General features: G+C 33.8%; 2 protein-coding genes across 3 annotated transcripts; both read left to right on the top strand.

Moving 5' to 3' along the window:
• The first annotated feature begins 308 nt into the window (after positions 1-308).
• LOC141828047 (protein arginine methyltransferase NDUFAF7 homolog, mitochondrial) lies at positions 309-27,794 on the top strand. Of its 2 annotated transcripts, none has more exons than XM_074715400.1 (14): positions 309-372; positions 445-521; positions 586-697; positions 7,194-7,276; positions 8,220-8,285; positions 14,654-14,754; positions 16,684-16,802; positions 17,703-17,743; positions 22,537-22,621; positions 23,275-23,459; positions 23,567-23,683; positions 25,053-25,097; positions 26,336-26,467; positions 27,415-27,794. In XM_074715400.1, the coding sequence occupies exons 1-14, from the start codon at positions 342-344 to the stop codon at positions 27,547-27,549; spliced, it is 1,329 nt and encodes a 442-aa protein (XP_074571501.1). In that variant the 5' UTR covers positions 309-341; the 3' UTR covers positions 27,550-27,794. The 2 variants fall into 2 exon arrangements, with proteins under 2 accessions (XP_074571501.1, XP_074571500.1); XM_074715399.1 differs by having other exon boundaries at positions 22,537-22,625; positions 23,279-23,459.
• LOC141826257 (uncharacterized) lies at positions 2,745-3,811 on the top strand. The gene is made up of 2 exons (XM_074713503.1): positions 2,745-3,567; positions 3,699-3,811. The coding sequence occupies exons 1-2, from the start codon at positions 2,754-2,756 to the stop codon at positions 3,809-3,811; spliced, it is 927 nt and encodes a 308-aa protein (XP_074569604.1). The 5' UTR covers positions 2,745-2,753.

The following is a 27,794-nucleotide window of genomic DNA, read 5'->3' as shown; positions in this document are numbered from 1 at the left end:
TCGTCTTTGGGGTATAGTTAATTGGTTACGGTGAAGTAGACTTGTAGAAAAGGATAAAGGACAAAGTCGAGTAATATTCTTCTCTGTCGTGGTTAATTATAATTTTTTAATTTATTTTTTCATAGATGATCGTAAGACTGTTAGAACAGTAGAAGAGATGACTTTCGAGTTCAATTATGGGCCTTGCTAAACCCAATCTGTTAAAAAGGCTTTTCCTGATCTCGGCCCACGTCCTCACCCCGCCGATGGATTTTATTCAATAGCCCGAAAAACCCTCGACTGAACCTTCTTCGGATCTTCGACGCTGCCACCTTCGCTTCGCCGTTCCGCTCGCACGGGCGATGGCATTCTCCAAGCTACGAGCGGCCGAAAGTATCGCCTCTGCATCTACCTCCTCGCATCTCTTTCTAGATCCTAACACCACTAGTCCTTCATTACTCGCAGTTGTTGTCAAGAGGCAGTTTCTCTGGAGATCGGAGTCCTTCTTCTCCACCAGTATCGTTGGCGATAAGCCCGTTCTTGTGAGTGCTTCTTTGCTTCCTTCTTCGATTCTCTTTTTCGCTGGTCTTTTACGTCCTCCCGCAGGTCCGTGACTTCATTCGGTCTGCATTGTACGATCCGAAATATGGCTACTTCTCCAAATTGTCGGGATCAGTCGGGCAGCTCGATAAAAGCATTCGGTTCAATCAGCTTGAAGGTACGGATTCCTAATTACAAGGGCTTGGCACCAAATATCATCCACGGGATATTTGAGGCGTTTTCAATTCGTGTTGCCTAAGGATGGTTTGTTATGTTGATAAGCATTGTCTGAATCAAGTGCTGAACATCTCTAACTAGTTTAATTTTATTGTTCAAAAGTGCATCATCCTCATTTTGCTTGTTTCTTTCCTTGATTGTATTTTGATTTTTGTCCAAACCCAAATGATTTTTTCTCAAAACAAGGGAAAAAGATATCTTCCCCGATTTTTCTTTCCTATATGCCTTTGTGTTTGAATACCTGGGAAATAAATATGATAGGGAGATATCACATATTTCTATTGGTAACGATGGAAAATCATTAGGTAATTCAGTCTCATACTAGTAGTAATCATGTTTTCCTTTAGTTACATTTTGAATTAAAAACCTATTTTTTGCCACTATATTTGTAAGTTTATCCCTCCACTTCCTATTATTGCACAGTGTACCTCATCATGAATGAGGTTGATAGTAACTTTAATCACAGATTAGCAACTTACTTTCCTGCCATTGGAACCAATGTCATCAAAGATCATCATCGACTGCTTCTCTTATCTGCCAGCTAGGTTACATCATCAACATAAAGTGAGATTTATATTTTGTTCATCCATCAGATGTTATATTTATTCACTCTTCAGTAAACTACTCCTTGCTACAGTTGGGCTTGTTTGTTTCTCCTAAGAAGTGCTTTTTGTGGTTTTGAAAATCCATTTAAAGTAAGATTATTATTGTTCATAGATTGCTCCTCTAGCATTGACTTTTCTTCGTTAACTTGCCTTGTCATTGGAGCAATTCATAAGTTTGTACCTTTTCTACCTATATAACTTATGGTTGGATACAAAGCCAAAGCCAAATGTTCCATAATTTAAACAATGTATCTGTTGTGAGAAGCAGGGGTAGACATGTCTTTTTCTCTTATGATCTTAGGGTTATGCTGGCTATATAAACCTTGTACATATTTTCTTTGATGTTAAGATAATTTTAACATGGTATCAGAGCCTTATCTATAACCCTAATTTTTCTTCTTCTTTTTTTCCATCGCCGCGCCTCTTCTCTTCTCGACGCCTCTTCCCAATTGCTTCGACGGCCGACGAACAGCCACAGGACCGAAGTCGGCTCTTCCATCTCTCCTCCTGTCGAGATCTTCACGCCTTCTTTCTCCTCTTCACGGATCGGGAAGTCTCGAGGGATTTCTCGACGCCTCTTCATCGTCTTCCTCAGCTTGCTTCCCCGCGTGCTGCGCCCTCCGTCTGACTGTAAGCTAGCCCCGCGTGAGAAGGAGCAGAAGGGTGGTCGCCGTTGTAGTTTCTTGTGAGCTCGCCGTCCCTCAGGAGCTCGCCGTTTGCCCTTTCCATATCGCGACGCGTCGAGCACCTGATCTTCTCCCACCTCGCGACTCGCCCACTGTTGTTTCTCAAACAGGGACGAATTGAGATCGTGGGAGAGGCAAGAGCTCGGTGCAGTTCCTCTTGGGGAGGCTCGCTGTCGCCGGAGAGGAGCCTGTCGTCTGGTCTGCTGCCGCTGCCAACGCTGCCTCGTTGCGGCCATCCGCGTACGCTGAATCAAGAAATCCTCTTGCTTCTGCCCGATTGCGCGATCTCGTGTTTTTATGGTCTGATCTTCTCGAGCGGGCAGACTCTTGGACACCAGAAGCGGCACTTCAAAGAAGTGTGTCCACTCGGTTATTCCTGCGTCGACCCGAATCTTCTCTGCTTGGAACTTTGTAGCCACAACTTTATTTTATGGCGGACACCTCTGGAGAAACTTCTGGTATTTCTGCAGATCCTATGACTTCTTCTGGACAGGTACAACCTTTTTTCACAATGCCAGGAAATGGAGGATCCGGTCTTCAGATAACCTCAGAGAAGTTGACAGAGACAAACTATGCATCTTGGGCAGTTGCTGTTGAACTTTATGTTGAAGGCCATGATAAACTTGATGTCCTTCATGGTACTAAAGTGAAACCAGATGAAAAAGACCCAAACTTTCGTATTTGGAGGCGTGACAATATTCAGTTGATGACTTGGATACTCAATTCTGTCAGTTCTGGCATCAAACAGGTCATTCTTCATAACAAAACAGCTTTTGACATGTGGAAGACACTGGAGCAAATGTACGGACGCAAGCATGACATGCTGCGTACTTATCAGCTAAGTAGTCAAATCTTTAAACTTGATCAAGGCTCTATGTCTGTCACCAATTATTTTGCTGCTCTGAAGGGGTTGTGGGATGAGTTTGACTATTACAGGATGGAGGATTGGATTTCCACTGATGATCACCAGAGATATCTAAAGCTTCTGGAGAAGGACAGAATTATTAAATTTCTAGATGGGCTTAATGCAGAGTTTGAGAGTTTAAAAGGACAAATTCTTAGTCTTGATCCTACTCCCTCTCTAGAACAAGTTTACTACAAAGTTCTCAGTGAGGAGGGCAGGAAAAGGACCATGAGCAACAAGGGTATTTCTGCTACCAGCACTCCAATTGGGGAGACTTCTGCTCTTGTCAGTTCTGCAAACAAGTCCAAGCCTGGGGGAACTAAAGGAAAAGGTGATAAATTTTGTCGGCACTGCAAGAGGACTAATCATGATTCAGATTTTTGTTGGGAGAAATATCCAGAGAAGAAACCTGACAAATTCAAACACGGTGACAAGAAGGCCCCTAGTCGTGGGAATGTTGCTGTCAAGAAATTAGTGGAGGAGGAGACTGCTGGTTCCTCTGTGTCTTCTCCTGTTGGGTTGTCCTCTACTGACATTGCCAACCTTCAGCACCTTCTCTCGCGGCTTCAGGCTTCATCTTCTGCCTCTACCACTCCATCTCAAGCGCACACAGGTATCCGTGGCTTGGGATTGAGTGTTGCTGGTTCAAGCTCTTATAGCCCCTGGGTCATTGACTCAGGAGCTACAGATCATATGACAAACATTGCTAACTCCTTCATTTCCTACTCTTTGTCCTCTGGGCAAGATAAAGTGACCATTGCAAATGGAACCAAAGCCACTGTTGCTGGCAAAGGTTCCATACAACTGGCAGATCATTTTATCCTATCCTCTGCTCTTCATGTCCCTTCTATTTCTCTTAATTTACTTTCTGTTAGCAGCATTACAAAACAACTTCATTGCTCAGTAACCTTTTTTTCTGATCATTGTGTCTTCCAGGATCTCGAGACCAAGCAAACGATTGGGACTGGCCGTGAAGTAGGAGGTCTTTATTACTATCAGCTTGGAACGACATCTGCTCTGAAATCTACAGCACAGTGTTTGGAGAATAAACATCAAGAAATCCTCTTATGGCATTCCCGGTTGGGACATTTATCTTTTCAGGTCTTTGAAAGTCTTATTTCCTAGTCTTTTCTCTTCAGTTTCTTTTGAGTCACTTCATGTGAAGTCTGTCAGTTATCAAAACATTGTAGAACTCAATTTTCTGAGTCCATAAAGAAAAGTTCTTCTCCATTTGATCTTGTTCATTCTGATGTGTGGGGGCCCTCTCCTGTGACTTCTTTGGATGACTATCGATATTTTCTCTCTTTTATTGATGATTACACCCACTGTACATGACTTTATTTGATGAAAAGCAGGGAAGAAGTTCCTCGACTCATTCAAACTTTTTGTCGAATGGTAGAAACTCAATTTCATACAAGAGTAAAGACTTTACGTTCTGATAATGCCCGTGAGTACTTTGCTCAGTCTCTAAATACTTTCCTTGAGGATTCAGGAATTCTTCATGAGTCATCCTGTCCCTACACACCACAACAGAATGGAGTGGCTGAAAGAAAGAATCGTCATATCCTTGAAACAGCCGTGCACTATTATTTCAACGCCACTTACCCAAATATTTCTGGGCTGATGCTGTCCTTGCCGCTGCCTATATCATCAATAGATTGTCATCCAAAGGTCTCGGGTATCGGTGCCCTCTCACTATTCTTCGTCCTGGCACCACGTTGTTCTCCCTTACACCTCGGGTTTTTGGCTCTCTCTGCTTTATTCATGTTCTTGGTCCCAAGTCCTCCAAACTTGATCCTCGTTCTATACGGGGAGTTTTTCTAGGATATTCCACTTGCCAGAAAGGCTACAAGTGCTTTGATCCTATTACTAGGACGAGATATGTCTTGAAGGATGTTACCTTTTTTGAGTCCGAGTCTTATTATTCTCTTCAGCCTCATCCTCAGGGGGAGAATATTACCTCTTCTGTGTCTCCTTGTGTACCTCAAGTGGTCCCATCTCTCCTTGTGTACCTCAAGTGGTCCCATCTCCTATTCCACTGGATGCCATGGAAAATACATCACTGGGCTCGCAGTCTTCACAAGAAATTATCACTTACAAGCGACGAAGACACAAGCAAGGACCTACTACTGACCGGCTAGCCGAATCAGATGCTCTGGCTCCTGATTCCTTGGAGCAGTCATTAAATATGAATGAGCTGAACCTTCCTGTTGCTGTTAGGAAGGGGGTCAGGTCATGTACTCAACATCCTATCTCCAATCACGTTTCTTACTCTCGTTTGTCTTCTTCATATCATGCCTTTGTTTCACAGTTATCAAACCATGCTATACCTTCTTCTTATTATGAAGCTGTAAAGGATGCTAGGTGGCTGGAAGCAATGAATGAAGAGATAGAGGCTCTTAACAGGAATGGTACTTGGGAATTAGTTGATCCTCCAAAGGGGAAGAACTTGGTTGGTTCTAAATGGGTCTATGCTATCAAGTATAATTCAGAGGGTGAAGTGGTCAGATATAAAGCCAGACTTGTTGCCAAGGGATTCACTCAAACATATGGGGTGGATTACTTGGAGACTTTTGCTCCAGTTGCAAAACTGAATTCGGTCAGAGTAATTCTTTCTCTTGCTGCTCAATATGATTGGCCTCTATTTCAGCTAGATGTTAAAAATGCTTTTTTGAATGGTGACCTTCATGAAGAAGTCTACATGTTACCACCTCCTGGAATCGAAACAAAAGGAAAAGTTTGCAGGCTAAGAAAAGCTTTGTATGGACTTAAACAATCTCCCAGAGCATGGTTTGATAGGTTTTGCAAAGCCATGATATTGTTTGGCTTTAAACAAGGAAATGCTGATCATACACTTTTTGTTAAAAAGAAAGAGGGCAGAACTACCATTCTCTTGGTTTATGTTGATGACATGATAGTTACAGGTGATGACGAAGCTGAAATCCAGGCTCTTAAGTCCAAGTTAACATCAGAATTTGAAATTAAAGATCTTGGACTATTGAGGTACTTCCTTGGTATTGAAGTTGCTCGGTCTCAAGAAGGAATTTATATGTGTCAGAGAAAGTATGTGTTGGATTTACTCAAGGAGACAGGGAAGTTGGGTTGTCGACCAGCATCTACTCCTATAGAAGTAAATCATGATCTTACTAGTTCTAATGGGGAAGATCTTACAAGTCTGGAAAAGGGAACGTATCAAAGGTTGGTTGGAAAATTACTATATTTGTCTATGACTAGGCCTGACATCACCTATGCTGTTAGTGTGGTGAGCCAGTACATGCATGCTCCTAAAACTGTCCATATGAAGGCTGTTGACAGGATTTTAAGGTACTTGAAGTCATGTCCCGGAAAAGGCTTGCTGTTCAAAGGAGGTGGTAATCTGAAAGTGGAATGTTATTCTGATGCAGATTGGGCTGGTTCTCGAGATGATAGAAGGTCCACTTCTGGCTATTGCACTTTTTTGGGAGGAAACCTGGTAACTTGGAGAAGTAAGAAACAAAATGTTTGTGCACGGTCCAGTGCTGAAGCAGAATATCGAGCCATGGCACATGGTCTTGCAGAAATGTTGTGGTTGTGTTTTTTGTTGGAAGACATGGGATTAAAAGCAGAATTACCCCTCAAGCTATATTGTGACAACAAGGCTGCAATCAATATTGCAAATAATCCAGTACAACATGACCGGACTAAACACATCGAGATTGATCGCCACTTTATTCGGGAGAGACTTGATTCCGGAGAGCTATGTTTGCCTTATGTCAAATCTGAGGACCAACTTGCTGATATGTTTACGAAGGCTATACCCCAAGCTATGTTTAATTCTGTTCTTAGCAAGTTGAACATGTTTGATATATATGTTCAACTTGAGGGGGAGTGTTGTGAGAAGCAGGGGTAGATAGGTCTTTTTCTCTTATGATCTTAGGGTTATGCTGGCTATATAAACCCTGTACATGTTTTCTTTGAGGTTAAGGCAAATTCCTCCTGTTTCACCCAACACAGTATGAAATTTTAAACCATGCATTTATACTTTATATTTATTTGTGTTCTTTAAGTAAAGTATAATATATTCAAGGTTACCTAATTTTTATTTTATGTTCATTTGATTTCCTAGTTTGCTGTTAGAGTTTCAAGTGCCCATGCTTTGACTTTCAATTTTTTTAGACCAAAAGCAGACGTAGTTCATAATTGTTACACTATGCACTTCTATTTTTCCAATTATCTGTTACTATGAACATATTTTTCCTATAGGTAGGGTTGCTTATATGAAACATCTCAGCAACCTTTACAAAGAACATGATATTTCATGGTTTACTCCTGTGGAGCTGTTCAAGGTAATCTTGTGTTTTGGCAAAAAGTTTTTGATGTGCATCAGGTTCATATATCTACATGTTTGAATCTTGAATACTGTTATTGATTTCTGGGAATCAAATTATGCTCATGAATGTTCTACTGTTTTTTTTAGAGTTCTCTGAATGAAAATTCTGACTGCAGTTATACAAATATCTGTAGATTGTGAATGTAGATTGTGAACTAATTTCGGGTAGTGGTCACCCCACAAGGATGAAGCTTACTGTTCTGATAAAGTGTCTATGGTGAAATCAAGTCAACATTGGTGAAATATACCTATCTCATCCCTCACCTAAAGCCAATCTTGTATTGGTCATAAAGATGATGCCTGCATCTATCTGGTACCAGAGAGATTGATTTCATAAACTTGTAACTGTCCGAATCCTAAAAGAGGTTTAATGACTGATGAAAATACCAAAGCATGAAGAAGTAATATTATTCTGTTTAAATTTCAGTTGGGATCTTACCTAGTTGGATAGATCTCTAACTTGGCAGGAAAGAAGATACAAACTACTTTACTTGAGTTTCTTGTGATTGAAGGTTGAAACAGTACACACAAGTAAACTGAAGAGACATTACATGCACATGTTGCCTCTGAAGAGAAAAAGGGTATTCATTCAAAAAAGTAAATGCATTAGGTTTGCAAAGTCAGATCTGTGGTGACATGCTGTGTGTTTTGATATGGATTTGCAATGCTGCGTTGCCTTCTTGGCCTATTACTGAGATTAGTATTGGTACCAAACTTTTAAATCTTGCGATAGTTTGCTAAAAGTTGGTAAAGGATCCTTTTTTAGTTATAATCGTGAGGTGCTTTGTTATTGGGATTTGTATTTCATTTGATTGATAATATGGTTTATTTTTAACTATCTTACATCCAATATGATAACTTTTTCTTATTATTTCCTTTTGTTTCTGTCAAATATGCAGCCATGGTATGCATATGGTATTGCTGAAGCAATAATGCGGACAGCCGACTTGTCAATCCCACTTAAGGTATCTGTGAATGCACACTTTTACATGTGCTCTCAAAATATATTTCTTTTTTATTTGATTTATGAAGAAACATTCTTAATGTATCTTATTGACCTTCCTATTTATTCAAAAAGGATAAAACAGAGAAGAAACACCCTCATTAAGCAACATAAGGCTACTGCACTAGATGCTAACATTTGTTTCCATTCAAAATGTATTTTCATTGTCAGGGTCGTCTCATCCATTTTTGAGGCTCTAGGCAGAAAATATTTGAGACCTTAATATTTTTTTTAAATAGTTTTTTAATATAAAATTTAGTTTTCTAACTAATTGAGATGCAAAGTTACTAATTAAATTTTTATATTAAGCTTTGATAATAATTTTTTTATTTAATAAAATTGTTAAATTATTTAATTTTTCTGGAGATATTGCTGAGCATAAATAAGATTTTATTAATTTCATTTTTCAAATTTTTTTTACTGAAGATATATTAACAGGTATTATCAATAGTATTCTATCAGCTATTTAATGTATTGAGATTTTTTTTTGGTAAGGTTTAGTATCAAAGTGCTATTTTTAATTTTGGATCTATTATTTCTTTTAAAACTTTTAATTCTGAAAATAATTGAAATCATCAATATTAGATAATATGTCATGTTTTAAAAAGTTTTCAAGATTCAAATATTTTTCTTTTAAAAAATCATCACTAAGTAATTTTAATTTTTCTATATCATATAAAAAACTAAAATTATCGTCATATATCTTAAACTGTTCAAACTTACTTTGAACTGAAAAAATGACATGTTCAACAATATAATTGAAATAATTAATTTTAAAAAATTGTTTAGTTGAAAGTCTCATTGCATTAGTTTCATTTCTTCAAATTATTTGTTTCTTCTAATTACATGTTTTTCAAGAAATTTTGCTTCTACATTCATTTCATTTGCAATCTCTTTGGCAATCACAATAGATGTGAACTCATTTTCTCTATAGTCATTAAAAAAAGAAACAAGATCTTTCAATTGATCTAATGAAATAGCAATGTTCATATCTTTATATTGTAAAAATTTATTAATAGTATTAATTGCAAACAATATATTATGCCAAATAACCATTCCTAATAAAAATTCAAAATTTCAATCTCATATGTTACTGAAGAAATTATTTCACTTTTTGTTTTAGGATCATCACTAGTTTTTGCAAGTTGATATAATACTTCTCTTATTTGCGGAGTTTGATATTTTATTATTTTAACACTTTCAAGACGACTTTCCCAACGTGTTTGTGACAATGGTTTAAGAGTTACTAGAAATATGATTTTGCAAAATTTTTTATCTTTTTGTGGAAGAAGAAAATAATGAGCATATACGTTGTGTCACACCAAAAAATGTTATTTCACTAGGACAAGAATTAGTCATATCATAAAGTACTAAATTAAGACTATGATCACCACATGATGTATAAAAAGCTCTAAAATTTATATCTAACAATCTCTTTTGTATGTCTTATTTACCTTTCATATTAGATCCATTATCATATCCTTATTCTCCTATGTCATTTATATTAAGTTCAAATTTTTTTTATTATACTAGTACACGTATCAAAAAGATCTTTCTTTGATATATCATCCACTTTTAAAAATTCTATAAAATATTCTTTTATTTTGATTGGACTTGTTGAAATATCTACACATCTTAATAAAAAAGACATTTATTCTTGATGCCTTATATCCGGAGTACACTAAGTATAATTAAAAGGTATTTTGTTTCTTTTATTTTTTAATTATAATACTTTGTATTTCTAATACTATATTTATTAACCCATTTTGTATATTATGGGCGAGATAATGATTATAAATTTCACCATTTTGAATACGTTCAAGGTGTTTTTGCATTATAGGATCAAATTTTGCAATTGTTTCAATTAAACTTAAAAAAATTCCATTGTTATCTTGATAAATCTTCTCTTTTGTACCACGAAATGTCAAATTATTTTTTGCAAGATTTTTAACTACAACAATAATTTTTATTAATACATTCCTCCAATATTCTTTTTTCTTGTTTATCTTTTTTTTTATAAATTTTGATCAATGGTTTTATTTTTAAATAATCTCATTTAAATATTAAACCAATATTCATATTTATAATATGTTCACGGCTTGTGTCATTACTTTTAAGTTTGACACCAAGATTTTTCCAATCTCAAAATCTTTTGTTTGCTAATTGAATTATAATTAATTTTTGACTAAATAATTTGCAATAAAAGTAAAATATTTTATCTAATTCTTTTGAATATATTAGTAATCTTCTATCATGTTTTTCTATATTTGGTAATTTTTGAATTTAATGAACCATAGAAAAATGTCTAGAATTTTCATCATATGGAAAACACAACTTAATTTTTCTAATTGGACCTTTTTCAACTAATAAATCTATTAAATTTGTATTTATGTTTTTCCATTGTGCCGAATTATAAATATTTTGAATAATAGTTTCATCAAGATCATTGATTTTTTTATCTTCTTGGTCTATTAATTCATCTTCTTCTAAATTACTATTATCTTCGTTAATATTAATATCTGGCGATTTATATTTGTGATCATTGGAAAATTCTTGACAGATTTCTTTTTGTCCTAATAAAGTAATCTTTTAGAGAAAATTCAATTATTTTTTTCATTCAAAAATTTTGATTTTTAGTATTAGGAATAAACCTTTCTTCTATTTTCCTTTTTTAAATATGTTTTGCATATCCAGAATCATATTTTCTAGAAAACATATTTATATTCAAATAATAGAAAAAAATATAGGTCCTTAATATTTTATCAAAATGAATATGCTTAAAATTAAAGAAAAAAACCTGACTTATACCTTGTACTTTCAATTTAATAATACTTTAAAGTTTGATACTATGAACTGCACAAATATAATAGAAGAATAAACAAATATTAACTTTTATTTAGATTAATTAGAATGAGTATCTAGAAGAATAATTTATCCAAATTCAAAAAATTATGTAAGGGATTGTTCTCACGCATTAAAGAATAATAAGCATCTAGAATCTTATTCAGCAGGTGCTTCAGTGACAAATATCAATAATAAGCTGCAACAAAAATCACATAGCTTATAATTTATGGCAGGCATTAAAATGAGAAGGGTGATCTTAAGGAGAATGGATTCGACTTTGGTTTTTATTTTCCTTAAACTACTAGGATTTCTTACAGAGAGAGAAGAAGGCTAACCATTGTTTTGCGTCGAACCCTTGCTGCCTATTACTATCGAGGAAGAGGACTACTGCATTGTGTTGAATGGATGAGGAACCACTACTTCTTGTTCCTATCGAGGAAGAGGAAGGAAGAGTGAGGAAGGAGATCACTGACATCTGGCGAGGGAGGAGGACATCTTTAGATAGTCGGATCACCGGCGAGGGAAGGGCACAGGATCATTGGCGAGGAGGGAAAGGGTGTAGAATCACCGACACTGCGACGGAGGGAAAGGGTACGCGATCACTGACGAGTGAGGAGAAGGGTGCGGAATCACCGACGATTGCGAAGGAGAGGAAGGACACATGTTTTTGAGAGATCAATGCGGAAGAGGAATAGTTGGTTGGGTTTAGGAAAACAAGATATATAATTAAAGAAAATAATTAATTAAGAAAAAACCTACAACAATAAAATTAGAATATGAGTCTAAAATTAATTTTTGAGAAATTGGTGTGGAAGAGGAAGTGTTGGATAATTTTAAAAAATATATATATAATTAAAGAAAATAATTAATTAAGGAAAAATCTAATACAAATAATATTAAGATATTAGGGCATACTGTGTCTTGGGGGCCCCAACAGCTGGTCCTGTTCATAGTTATAAACTGTCCTGAGAACTTTAGGCAATGAACGTATTCAAAATCCCAACTCACATCATTCATAAATGCTGTTTGGGTGGGGAGTGTATAGCAACTTAGCAAAGTTGTGTATCAACTGTTTTTGGTTCATCAAATGTCTCACATCCTAGGCATATTATCTCATCAATCAAATTGCTAGGAATGTGACATTGGCATATTTTCTTATTGTAAGAAATTCTTAATATATCGATCTGATTCAATAAATTAAATGCAAAATAAAATTTTAACTTAAGTACTAGTTATGTTATAATTTAAGATAGTGAATATTATTATAAATATTGGATTATTTTGTATTTTAGATTGTTTACTAAGTCTAAAATTTTAGTATATTAGATTATTTTCTTGTGTTTTATTACCTACTAGCTTTTAGCTGCAATGGACTCTTGTTAATTAACTTTAATTCAATTTATTCATATTTGTACATATATTAACCATTCAAGTTTTAATTTCTTAAGTTTCCTAAAACTATGTTTAAAAACAATAAGTTTTATTTTATTCAAATTTAAAATGGCCTTTTATTTTCATTTAAATATTCTTAAAATTATAAAATTAAACAGGTCAGTAAAAATATGAAATTTGTTGAAACTATTTATAACATTATAATTGATGTTTTGTTTAAAAATATTAATAACGAAATTAAATGAGAATTACTTATTTTGAAGCCGTATTTATGAATTAAAATAAAATTATATTTTCCAATTTTGGTAGTTCAACTTAACTATAAATTTTGTTATGATAAATTTACAATTACAAACGTTAAGTCTTTATGTTACTTATATTTGTAATAAAAGATCTTTTGTCTACATAAATATTAAATTTATTTATATGTAATTGTTGCAGTGGATTGATAGTTTATACATTTATGTAGCCATAGCTTTCAAAATTTCAAATCTATATTGAATAGGAAAATTTTGAAAAGTAAAATTGCATTTGTAGTAATAATATTTCACAATCTGTGTCAAAGTTTGTCAATTTTATTTGTCAAGTTAGGCAAAAGTTCACAAAATTTATTATTTAGTAAAAGAGAAAAATATTGGGAAAAATATCAATAGTTAAATTCAATTGTTGGGAAAAAAGAAGAATATTAGGAAAATAAAAGACAAATTATCAGCAGGAGAGTTGCTCAGCCAAAACTTCAGATTGGAAGAGTTCATGTAATACCACTTCTAATCTCAATTTGCTGCTGCAACTTCACGTGATATACTGGCAATACGGTACCCTGATCCCTTCCCATGAAGGGGGGAGCTGAGCGAGAACAGGAGAGATTGGGTAACAGTGAGCAAAACGTGGAGAAGATGGATTCAACAAATTAGTGGAGTGCCTTCACCAAAGTATTCGATCAGGTGGATTCATCTTGCAGACTTAAAGAAAGTGAGAGGAATTATGAATAATGAGTGGTCTTTCAATTGTATCCAACTTAAATAACTAAATAATGATCAGAGAACTTGAGAAAACTATTAAAAATACAAAAAAATGAGAATCTGAGACATATAGCTTGGTTCTATTGCTGATAGGAAAGAGATGAATTGAGTAGTATATGGGATTCATGATGTGAAGTTGATTAAAACAAATGTTTTTTTTTCCATGTACTTACTCTAATTCATGTAGTTACTGTAACTATGCAACTGCAAGTTGTTACTGTAACTGCATGTGGGTGGATTAGTTGAGCACGATTATAGTTAACTGATTAATCATGTACCATTTAATTTGGGAAGAATATGATATAATTTTGTCGTTACTGTAAATTTTGTGGTTGCAGAATTTTTCTAAGGCGGCCATTAAGGTTTTTATGTTAAAATTTCTATTTCATAACAATTTTTCTTTGAGTACTTGTTTCTACTGTTGTGTTGTTTCCATTAAGGGTGCAAACAAGCCAAGCTGAGCTTAGCTTGATTGTATTCAAGGTTGTTCATTTTCTTATCGAACTTGTGTATTAAAAATCATATGTAGCTCAAGCTGACTTGAACTTTTTATCGAATTCAACTAGGGACATTGTTGTTCTTATAATTTGTTAGAACATTGATCTAATAAATAAAATTTATAATAGTTTCTCATTTTTAACATATTAGATAATTTTAAAATTATGAAAAATTATAGAGTATTAATTTTTTTATGTATTTGATAAAAATAAAGTATAAGTTTATAATTTAGATTTAGATAAGTTAAATAAAGGCTTGTTCAAAATTCAAGCTTTGTTCTTGAATATTAACAAGCCAAGTCATTAGTGCCTTGTTTATTTTTTATATTTTATGCTATTGAACAAAGGTCCTTGAACTAATGAATGAGCTTTTATCAAGTCAAGTACCAAGGATGTTCACAAACATTGGAGTTTCCATAATTCTTCCTACAAACTTCAGATTTATTCCTTATAGTTCTTGACTTTATTATAACTTTAGGAGGAGGAATGGGCTATGCTTATCTACTTAATTTATCTTAGTAAGTTTTTTGAAATTTCAGCTACCTTTTAGTTGATCATGGCATTTTTGGAATCAGATATATGAGATTGGAGGTGGTTCAGGAACATGTGCAAAGTGTATTTTGGATTACATGATGTTGAATGCACCAAAGAAAGTTTATGACAACATGACATATGTGTACGTCTTCTACTTTTAATGCGCAGTCAAACCAATTTGTGTTACCAGTTCAATTAGAATAGTGTTAAGATATTCACTTTATCTTGGTGCATGTATCTCTTTGTTCTGTTTATTTCTTGCATAACAGTAGTGCCCTTTATTCTATGTTTGTTACGTTGTTTATAATGCACACACCAATCAATTCTTGGCACTTTGAAAACCCAAAAAAATAATATTAAGCCTATAGGATAAAATATCTAGCAGATTTTCATGAGGCAGAGTTCAGTAAAGTTGCCCGGTCAATAATATATTGTCTCGGAATTTTCAATTTTATTTCCTCTTGCAACACCAAATTTGCAAGAAACTGGTCTGTACCATCTTACCTTTTATCTGTATTTTACCTGCATCCCACTCCGAAGCAATCTTTTTAAAACTGAACAGGTGGATGATCCAGCCACCCTGCAGGTTCCCATGTTTTCGGTTGAACTAGGTCAGACTCTGGTTTAATGGGGACAAGGTTTTGAGTCAGTTTCAGTAATTGATTGAAATGAGACTGATTTGATGGGAGACCAAATGAGACTGGTTCAGTACCATGCCAATGTGCCAATGCTTGATGCCGATGGTGAATTGTAGTTGGAAAGAGAAAAGAGTTGAAAAAAAAGAAGACAACTAGATACCTAGGAGCTAGGTTTTATGGATCATTTCTATACTAAAGTTTCGGTTCCTCATTGAGATATATCAGTTTTGACATCATGTTGCACTAACACTCGACATACTTTGGCTGCATTGAACTATGCAAGATAAGTTGAGATAATTTTTATTCTGTTAATGCAGCATTGAACTATGCAAGATAAGTTGAGATAATTTTTATTCTGTTAATGCACTTTCACTTGGTTTGCTTATAAAAATAAGGCTATGATAATTAAATAGTCAATGCAATTAAAGTTTATGATGTGATAGTGATAGCCAACATATTTCACCATTTGTTAAAGCATGCCAAGATGGATTCTGATTACTCATTATGGTCTCTCACTAAGATTCTACTTTTTACAAAACCATATCAATTATTAATTAGTAATTGAATTAAAAATGATTTTACTCTATTTTACTTTCAAGCATGTTGAGATGAACTCATTAAATTGTTTACACAGAATATTCTTATACTTAACGTGGTTGCTTTTAAAAATAAAACTATATAAATTAATAAATTAAATTAGAATTTTGAGAAAAAAAATAAAAAACTATAAGCATTACTTTAATTCACTTTAATAATTGCAGAAGCGTTCCAAAGCAAGTATTAGTTGGACATGATACTAATTAGCACGGTAGACACATAATGACATAGCAAAGGTTACCCATGATGACGGGGTTTGATAATTTACCATAACAGTATTTTTCGCCGATATGCTGCTCGATATGTTATAAGGATTTCAAACCATGAATGAGGATATGTCTGTTAAATGAACCTCCAGTTCTGGGGTTTGCTTGTTGAATTTCCTAATTTTGTTTCATTCAAAAAATGCTTCAAAGGCCTATACTATGATTTAATGTTCAGTTCTATTTAGTTATTGTTTAATTTTTTCTGCTTGCTGCCTTTTTATACATGTACTTCATAATTTATTTCAATTTTTCATTCCCTTCCATTAATCTTAACTGTCTTATTTGCAGTGACACATATTAGTATTCACCCAATCACTAGCCAGTGCATGTCATTTGTGTAGGAAATGAATAAATTTAAACCTTAATGACTCTTCTCCTCTAATTTGGCATGCAATAACAACAGCATTTTTTTTATGTTTTGAGGATGATGTGGAGATTACCTAGTTGATCATATCTACACTAATTGATGCAGCAGTTTTTGCCACTTTTTGCTTACTATTTTTAACATAGCTGATTTAACTGAGATTGAGAATACTGTTGAGTATAAATTCTTGCAATATTCTTTTGTAGCTCAGTTGAGATTAGTCAGTCACTTGCCGAGAAACAGATGCAAATGGTTGGAGGGGTTCGTAGTCATTTATCAAAATTCAGGGTTGAACAACGTGACGCGACTGACAGAATTGGATGGGGTAAGATGAGATACTTTCTGTCATTGTTTATCATTCTTGGTCAGTAGCCATATCCTACTTTGGACCATTTTCTTGTTAAACATATCTTGGTTACCCATTGAATCTGTGACTATAGTTTAATTGATTTGGATTTACTTAAATCATAAGGCAAAAAAAGAGCGGAATCTTTCTGCAGCAGCCAATATATGGCTATTTTTTAGCTTACTATTGTGCTCCAAAGTCAATTTCTTGTCAAGCTTATTGTATTTTAAAGTAAAAAAAATTATGGTATTTTAGTTGTCTAATAGACCATGATGTGAATAAACCAATTCTCTTCTCTTCCCTCTTTATCTCTCACTAACTCTTTGCACACTGCCTCTCTTGTCTCTGACTCTGTTTTCTCTCACACTTTCCCTCAGCCATATATTCCCTGCATCATGGAATATACCATATGGGAGAGGCAGTGGTATGGAGGAGATTCTATTTCACATCTTGTTGAGTAAATGCACAAGTTTTTGAGAAATTCCCTGCAATCATCAATGTTAAGATCACAACTGACTTTATTTGCATGATCAAAAGACAACAGATCAAAAGCTCAACAGAGCTCCGTATTCATGTTGACCCAATGCTAGCTTAGCCATCAAACAGCCTTCAGGAAGAACATTAACTCAAAGAATCAAATTTACCAGTACTACAGTCTGGAAAGAGTACATGAAAATCTCAGTCTTGGTCAGTTTTGATTTATATTAATGTATCCAATTTGGATTAATGTAGAACTGAAAGCTGAGATGTTTGCTTGGCCAATACATCAGTCACATGTATTCTATTTTCTTACCTAGCTATAATCGTTTTGATTCATTACACTATTTTATATCCACTATAAGAAAAAGTAATGTTTTATTCAAATTTTTTCTTTTTCAGGCAATGGATATCCTGAACCATGCTGGGTGATCATGCTTGAGGTATCTATTTATATTATTTACACATTAAGTTGTATTAGCTATATTTCTTTAGAATTTTTTTGCTATCATTCAAGTTTTGTAATGCTTTATACTTATCTCACTTTCTTCTTTACCATAACCACGCATGTACTTTTAGCAAACTACCCAAAGGACACTCCTAAAAATTGGAAATTCCCAAAGGGTGCCTTGTTTTGAAAATCCCTAAAGATGAACTCTTTCACTTTTTTTCTTTTAGAGACCCAAAATACTTGTAATGTTATAAACTTTAATATATTTTTCTTTCCAGTTATTTTTTAAAGGCCTATTATTAGTTTGTACAAGGGTAACAATGGATTTGTGAGAGAAAGATCACTTTTTCATGCTTTAAATTCAAAAATAAGAGCATGAACGTGGCCTTGGACAATGTTGATTTTGAGTATGATTTGAAATTGAAATGTAATTTGTTGCAAAATTGATATCCTCTTGCATTACGAAGAAAAATCAATCTTAAATTGGCATCCTCTTGTGTCAAAGGTTTCTTGTGAAAAACACAACATATGGTAAAACTCCAACCAATGCATAAAAATAAAGCATTGACAACTAACAACAAGTCTAACAAAAGGGGCAGTCTGATATCTTCAAAATAATCAAATTATCCATAAAATAAAAACTTTCATGTGCTTTTAAATCCTAAAATAAATCTATCAGTCTCAACACTAGAAATTCTCCCGCAATCTGTATTTTTTTCATCCTCATCATTACCTAACATTATAATCTCATATTCCTCATCATGCTTATCATTTTCAATCTCTTATTCTTTAATAATTTTATCTGCTATATTTTTCATCCACTTTCATATTCAAGTTTCTGAAACTAAAAAAAAAGTTCTCATAAAAAATTTAATCTGCTTAGCTATCCACAATACATATACATAAATTCATTGTATTCATTTAGCTCCTTTTCCTTTCTTTATATGTCCTACCCTCAATGTTAAAATATTCTTGGGCGTTTGTGAATGATCATTAGCTTCATGATCCATCCATCATCTGACTTGATCTCTGACAAATATATAGATTATATGAGTCTCCTTTCTCTTGTCAAACTTTTTGTCTCAACTCAAGGTGAAGATTATGTTTGACAAAGCCGAGGGAGTTCAATCTCTATATGATTTCTTCTTCTACAAGGTATATGTTCTAAAGTACTTCAATTTTCTATCACAAGTAAGCTTAAAATGCAAAAAACAAGGCTTTGAAATTAGAGCATCTTTTCCATAACTTTTCTACCATAGAACAAAATAAAATGCAACAAACCCACAATGATCTTTGTTAACATTCAAAATAAAAATTAATGTATTTTTTAATTACTTAATTTACCTAATTGTTTTCTATCTCATGTTGTTATTTCTATGCTCATGTTGAACAATTCTTTGCTTCTATCAAATTTTCAAGTTGCTTGTATACTTTTATCCGTGTCTCTACATCAGGCTCTACATTAGGATATATCTTCTCAATAGTCTTGTGCAAAACTTTACATCATGGTTAAAGTTTTGATTGTATCGAACTTAGAAATTTAAATGTCATGGTGTTACACGATTCATGAGTTATAAATGAAATATGATAAATCAAAAGTGCAATTAAATATAAACTCATACCTAGGATTAAGATAGTATGCTGGAACATGCAAGTCTATAAAGTTGTAAATCCTAACATGTATTAATGATCTCCCAATTACATCGATATTGAACCTCGATGCATCTAAAATATTGTGTAATTTTGTATTTGGTTCTATTTCATAGATTCGTTTTGCATAACTACCACAAGTTGAAGGACTTTTACAAGCCACATCTCACACTGCAAATAGAACACTAATTTCAAAACTCTCAAATCAGTCGATACAATATCTTGGACTCTCTTTCCTTCCAATCAATTTGTAAAATAAGTTTTGGTTGATGTTTCAGATGCACAAATTGACCTAAGCCATTTTCCTTCTTGGCATCTTCTTTAATGTGAGGTATGATATGGCAAGTCCAGTCACAATAATTCTTGTTATGTCACCTTATTAGATCTTCTGGGAATTTTACCAATGTGTGATGGTAAATGAACTCAGTGATTCTCTTAGACTTTGAAATAGTATCAAAGAAGAAAGAAATTCACTGATATTTGCAAAACTCAAATCTAAACAATGTGGAACACAAGGAGACCAAAATATTTCCCCCCTTTTTCTTCCAACAATCTCTCGACTACTACATAATTAGATCCACCATCTGTTACAACCCGAACAACATTTTCTTCACCTATCTCATCATTCAAATTCTTGATTGAACCTTAAGAACATTTTCTTCACTTAACAAAGATCATTGTGAGTTTATAATTTTTTGTTTTATATAGCTCTGTGGTAGGAAGATTATGGTCAAAAGTGTCATGAATTTTAAAAGCTTGTCATTTGCATTTTAAGCTTTACTTGTAGTGCAGTGTGCGAGAAATTAAAGTACTTTTGAACATGTGAACTTTAAAAGAAGCAATTGTTTGGAAGAACACAGATTGAATGCCCTCCATTTGTCAAATACAATTTTCATCTTGAGTTGAGATACATATATTTATTTGATACAGAGTCCAAGGATGAGTGGATTACTCAAGCCAAGTATCTTTGTCTTCCACATGTATGTCCAAGAATGCATTGGTTGGAGTTTTAGCATTTGTTGCCTTTTTTATTAGAATTTTCAATCACTTAAATGGTACAAGAGGATGCTAACATGTGGATTTTCTTTTTTGTCATGATGCAATTATCTCTATCTCAAACAAAAGAAAATTAACACTTAAATTGAAACAATATCATAAAAGAGAACAAAACAAAATATCACTCATAATCTCAAATAATTTCTCTCAAATCACATAAAATGATGTGGACATTTATAATGAGTAATTGATCTTAAAAGATCATGAAGTTGGACCTAATGATTTCATAAAATTCAACCAACAAAATATGAGCTTAGTGTCTAAAATATTCCAACTATGAAATTTTCTACTTGTGCATTACATTGAACCTAGTAAGATAATTATAGTTCAAATCAATGAAAAATGAGAAAATAGTGGGAAAGTGAGAAAATAATACAAAAGAACAAGGTTTTAAATGTTGACCATGTCGCTTGGCACAATTATAATTTACCTTATTGGCACATGAAACAACTTTCATACTGCAACTTATAGTGATTGCAAAGGTCGTTGAGGATTTTTGCAGTGTCGAGGTTGCACGAGAGGTTTGCAGTGTGTGCTAGGCTTCTTAATTCTGACTTTCATGACGTCAAAAGGGACCGAGAGAGAATGTGCAGCAAGCAATGAAAAAAGTAGGGTTCAGCAAGACTATGTTGAGCTTCTTCTCCTCTGCATCTTCACTCGGCTTTGGCTTGAGCGCCAACGAGTAGCTCTGACCTAGCTCAAGAATTTAAACCTTGGAAAAGAAAACTTATCTTCTTGATAAGTAACAACCATACTCATTTTATCCAGCATTTTACATTATTTTAATACATTTGTGGCTAAAATTATTCCAACCAAAGACAAATATTTTTCTTAATATGTTTACATATTTACCTGTATTTTCAGTACATGATTCATGGTTTGATTCCTATTCAGGAGAATTCACAATATGAATCTTGAGTTGACAACCTTTGTATTAAATAGCTCAGCTGCAATGCATGGAAAAAAAAGCAGCAGCTAATCAAAAGCTCTTTCTCAGGAAACAGACTCAATTTCTCTTCTTTCTTTTCACATGGGCAATCGAGGGGGATAAAAGAGACCATGAACATAAGTTTCAAAATGAAAAAAATCTGATGCTCATTTACTTTTCTACAAAGGTATAGGAATAGTACGCGACAATAATATCTGCTGGTAAGGTGTACCATGATTAGTGAACAGTCAGCAACACAACTTACAACTTATTACTCGGTTTTCAAAAAAAGAAAAAAAAAAGAGATTCCTTCAGTTAGCAGCATAATCAAGTTATAGTTTATTACTTGCTCTTCAAAGAAAATTAATTTATTTGATCTACAAAATAAATAAAATAAAATTTCTTTAGGTACTAACAAAAGAAAGTTAACCACAAGAATGACATGTTTTGGTTTTTTGCTTGTATCACTTTGGAAACTCTGTGCAATTCTAGTTTGAAAAAGGTCTCAAGTGAGTTTCGCACTGAGACAACAAGCAATATACCTGTAGATGTACACTGAAATGATATCAATTTGTACATTTGTCAGCTAACTCTAGGTAACATTGAGTTAATTTTTTCAGTGCGTATTACCAAAATGACAAAATGTTTATTGGACAGTTAAACTTGAACTAGATTATGCTGTAAAAATCTGTTTGACTCCTACCTGGTTATTTAAATTGGAGTTATATCATGCTGTAAATATTATTTTAGTTTTCAGCTCCTGTGCAAATGAACTCCTAATTTAGAATATATCATGTTAAAGAATATGCTTCATTTTATTTTGTTAACAAACTACTTGAGATATGGAATCTTTGTGTTTAGAATTAGAAAGGGAATCTTCTCTTAGATAAACATTGTGGCATTATACAATTTAAAATAAGCATTTATTGAGCATCAGGTAAGTGGGGTTACGGAGATCTAGGTTGCAATATGTTATCCATCATGATCATTTGCAGAGATCCCATTTACATCAAGGGATTTGCATTCTGAATCAGTTGGCATGGCCTCCTTGTCTAACCAATCTTCACAAGTCAGCTACCCATTTTTATAACTTTGTAAAAGCATTCTAGTGATAGTTTAGTTGATGTAAATTTTTGTTTTTCAAACTATAGGTACTTGACAATCTTCCACATGATCTACTCTATTCCCCAAATCAGGTGTCTCCATGGATGGAAGTCTGGTTGGAGAAGGCAAAAGGTAGGTATGTAATTTTGAGTTCTATAGGAAAGACAAAATTATTGCCAATTGTACTACTCTTGCAGCTGAGTTCTTATTAGTTTCTCAATTATTAAAACCTTTTTATTTTATTTACTTTTAGATATTTTAGCAGGTGATGTCTTTCCAATTTTCTTGACATTCTTTAATATGTAAATAATTCATTTAAATCATATTTGCGATCTCATCCATCAAATTCAGGATGCTACAGTCCTTTGATTGCTGTGCTAAATTGCAATTCATGTCTCGTATCTACTATGTCAATATGTAGCAGTGAAATGTGCATTCTTCATGTTAAAATGCTTTCTTCTATGGAAAGTTAAAAGCCACAAAAGAGGTTCTTGCTGAAAGTGTATACTGGTTTTGATATTTGCATGTACTCCAAAGAATGAATAAATAGATTTTCTTCTGGGTTCTTTTTCTTGTTAATTTGTAAGTATCTTTCATCTGTCTTCTGGTGTTCCAAAAGAGTATTTTGTGTTCTTAGTAACATCCAATTCCTTTTGTTATGTCTTACTAATGTACATTGGAGAAGCCAACTTGTATGCCCATTGGTATATTTGTGGCTGAAGTATGAGTATCTGTTCTACTGCAATTTTGGTTTTCTCAATACTTACGTGGTTGTTCTCTGCAAGAAAGCTTGCAAATCTCAGAAGTCTATAAGCCAATACAAGATTTGTTGATTGCCAAATGCATCAAGATTATTGGCTTGGATGAAGATCATCCTTCTGGTACAAACAGGTTAGTTTCTGCAAGTAGGCGTATCTGGTCAAAAGCTTTTCCGAGGCCCCGAAGATCTTGGATGCCAACCGGTTGCTTGGTAGGACAATTCTCATGCTAACTTATGTCTTATATATTAGCTTTCTGTTTACTGGTCAGGACGACAAGCATCCTTTGTAATACTAACATATGAATTTTAACTTTCAGCAACTAATGGAGGTTCTACATTCGGCTCTGCCAAAGATGTCCCTTATTGCTTCTGATTTCAGCTATCTTCCAGAAGTTAGGATACCTGGTGATAGAGCTCCTTTAGTTTCCTCCATGGTACCTCTTTCATTAGTGATCAACTACTGGATCCTTTGTCAATTTTAGTTTTTTCATATAATAGTTGATCAATGCATGTGCTCCAAAGATGCTGAAATTAATTGTTAAATTTATTAGTATCTGTCTTCTTTTTTTTCCTTTTCAGTATCATTGTAAGCAAGTTAATCCTTTTCAAGTTTAAAATTTAGAATTTCAGGTTGGTTTCATCTATAGCTGTAAAAGTTAGGTATTATTTTTGTCCCAATACAATCCACAGTATGGGTTGATTCAGTGTTGCATCAAATTTTGTAGTTTGTTTAGCTTCACTTCTCTGATTTCCTTGCAAATAGCCTGATAACCTGTGAAAATAAGAAATATATCAATTATCAACTCCTTCCTCCTTTCACTTTTGCATAACATTTGTGAGAGAGAGTGATCACATGACATCCACTCATGAGTGGCAGAGGATTACACTGTGGATCACAAAGGAAGATCTGATGAGGAGCAATGATACATTGTGTGTGGACAATGAGAATAAGAGGAAGTAAAAAAGAAGAGGAATAGGAAAAGTAAAAAGAGAAGAAAATCTTGTATCTTATCCTTCCTTGTGGCTTTGGAATTTGTTTAACTCAATGCGGTTTGAATCAAATACCATTATTACTTGATATAGGCAATACATGATTGGCGTCAAGTATCATTGACAAAACTGGTAATTTTTGCTCTTGTCGATCTAGTTTTGATTTTGGACGATTGATTAATTAACTATTTTCACATATGGGTTTTATAAACAATTCGCAAAAAGTTCATTTTTTATCTGTTGATGTCAAGTTTTAATCTGACATCTGAAGCTTCTAAATTTGGATTCTTGCTTGAATGCTAGGATGATGGATTCATCAGTTTATCTTACACTGTTGGTTACCTTTGTGCAGTGGGCTTCAAATATAGTTACCTTTTTGGTTGTTAGTTGTATGCTTGCCAGGCATGCGTGCCATAACCTTACATCCTTGAAACTTTGAACATGTCCCTTATGGCAAAGTGGAACAATTCTGACTGTTTATTTCTTCTGCAGTAACCTTTTTGTTTACTTATATTAACTGCTTAACAGGCATGGTTCTGGTACTAATATTGCTCCAAACTCTAAACCTTGGTCTGGTACTTGGACTAGCACTTATTTATACTTATTCTTGGACATAATAAATATAGTATAGAAATTTTATGATTCTCAAAGCTAGGATTTACTTTAGAAAGGTCTTCAAGGAATATGCTACCACAAAAATGTTATCTCATGTATAATTTGTTCATCGTACAATGCATTCTTGTAACCTTGTATGTGTTAAGGCATCTTATAACTAGATAAAATCTTGAGCACTGACCAAAGTTAGTTCTGCAGAAGGGTGGAAGGACTACGGATTATGATAGCTACCTTGATGCGAAGGTATAAAAGTTTCTAAATCATGTTTTTTCAGAAGATGATTTGATTCTTCTCAAGTGCTATAACCCTTTCAGCTAGGTTGGTTTCCATCAAATCTGACTACTTGTCAATGGTTTTTGTAAATAAAAACTTCCAGAGAATGTACAATTAAATAATTAATGCAAGTATCATCCCATGAAAATTTCTGTCTATTGCCTTTTTATTTTAATTCGAACTTTTCTTTGAAAAAAGATGAATCACAATGATTGTAGATTCCATGAAACAGTTGAATCACTGGCTTCTGGAATCAAGTTCTTTTATGTAGCAATTACAGAATCAATTTTACCAAATATGTATGCCAAGTAATAAGTGTATGATAATCCTCTATCTGACTAGGTTTGTTTTATCCCATGTTATTCTAGTTATTTGTACTTTTATTGTTTGAATATGCAGCCAACATATTTCAAAGAGAGCAGGAGCCATATAGAGTTGTTTGGTCAAGGGATCTCTGTCACAGTCTTAAAAATCATGATTTTTCTAAGACTTTGACTGGAATGATACTATTTTGGTATTGTGCTGTGTTTCAACTTATAGCACCGATGGAGAATTGGAAGGGGAAGAGGAAAGAGAAATGTGATGAAAATGTAGAAAAAAGAGAACATAATTATATATCAAAGTTCATCCTTCATGCCCCATTTAGAATGATACAATTTTGATGGTGTATTGTACGAACACATGTTAAAAAATAACAAATATTATTTCAGTTCATCTTGATATTTATGAGTGTCAAATGCTAATATGATACCAAACTCATCGACATGGTTGACATAGGATAAATTTTTTGTGCCAAGCCATATCAAGTTTCGATAATTTATCAAAACCATACATTTCGACTGTGCCACCTAACACAATACAAGATTTCAAACCATGATTCATAAGTTTCGTGGACAATACATGCACCCATTTTTATGCGTGAAGTTGAACTGATGCAAATCATGTTAGCCCAACTGTGTGAGATTAGTTGCATAATTCTTATCATGCCATTAAACTCAATGCAAAACTATAAGCATGAAGTAAAAAATGATTTCTATTATTTACATGGATGAGGGTATATTTCACCGTTCCCTTTTTGTATTTTTCTGGCAATGAAGAAACAAACCTGTTAGCTTTAAGTAATTTTTGTATCAGCATTCTGATGTTTTTTATTTAAGGCATCAGGACTTGCTTAGTCATAAAGCCTAATACGAATGTTGTCTCGTCAGGGAAATGCCGATATCTTCTTCCCAACAGACTTCTGGCTGCTGGAGAGAATCGACCATTACACCTCTGGCTGGTCATCTGAGCAAAAGGTTTCCACTCCTCAAAAGCCATTAAAAAAGAGGAGAACAATCATTGTGAGTTCTGCCTTAGCTTATTTTCACTAGAGCAGCTTATTTTCACTAGAGCAAAGCTTATTCTGCATTTAGTTCCTTTCGTTGTTTTGTTCAACTTTTTGTTGCATCATGTTATGTGGAGGAAATAATTGATTATTATAGTGTCCAGTTTTTCTTTTCTTGTAAACTTTCGGTTGCATTAGTTTGGTGTGGCAATCACAGTGTAACCTCATTTGATTCAACAAAATAAGTTCAGTTTGTTGGCCCTTTGGTTCTAGATATAATTTCAGACCTTAATGAATTATTGGATTCGCTGTATGGACGAGCCATGATGGCCTATGAATTTATTGACTAAGTTTACATTGTCTGACACATTCGATTTATAGCTGGTGTGCATGCTTAACAATTTATAGACTAAGTAACTGTCACTTGATTCTTGCTCATTCATGATTAATTTTCTTCTTTAGCAGGTTATATTTTTTATTTCACTTTCATGAATCATAATTACTTATATCACGCTGAAGAAAATGTTTTACCATTTTCAAATGTGTTTAATTGCTTGATGAGAGTTTCTTTTATTGTTCTAGTTTCTTTACCCCGATAGCCCTTTAGCAACTTCATAGAACAATTATCAGACTTCTTTTGAAATTATTAATTATTTTGAGTTTTTTGTGCCCCTTGGAAAAATTTGATTTTGCCTCTCTCAACGTGTAATCCTGCATCTGCCACTGAACTATTATCCATGCTATTGGTACAAACATCATTGCCACTATTGTATATGTCAATGTTACTCAGATACGATACTAACACATGCAATACGTGAATCATTGCAACAACTTGATCGATGATTGGTTGATAAAGGAATTATTTGGATCAACCTTCTCAATATTGTGAATCATCTATCACTTGCCATTTTTTGCTTCATATTAGTAAATATCTAAACGTTTGATCATTGCACTTTCTTGTAGCTTGATACATCCGCTTTCATGGATGAATTTGGTTTGCCATCAAAGACAAGGACAAAAGATGGATACAATCCATTGCTCGATGACTTTAGGAACACTAAATTTTACATTAGTGTGCCAACACATAACATCGCATAATCCTTGCTCAGAGGACAAGCAGCTGGACAATGTAATCACATGTCAGGGCAGAACATTCAATGTGTCCCACAGCATAATTTTCTTCTGCTGCTCAAACAAATAAGATAATGAAATACTCCCCAGTTGCGTTCATTGCCATATTGTTATGCACTTGCCACATGAACTGTAACTCTTCTTGAACAGCCCGGTAAGTTTCATACCGAAACCTATTACTGCCATATTCTTGTCTGTACATGTTTATGCAT

Source organism: Curcuma longa, chromosome 4, assembly GCF_044706935.1.
Source record: "Curcuma longa cultivar G26 ecotype Majalengka, Jawa Barat chromosome 4, ITB_CL_G26_1.1, whole genome shotgun sequence".
NCBI lineage: Eukaryota > Viridiplantae > Streptophyta > Magnoliopsida > Zingiberales > Zingiberaceae > Curcuma > Curcuma longa.
Note: the sequence above shows the minus strand (reverse complement) of the source record. Positions and strands in the feature narration are given on the sequence as shown.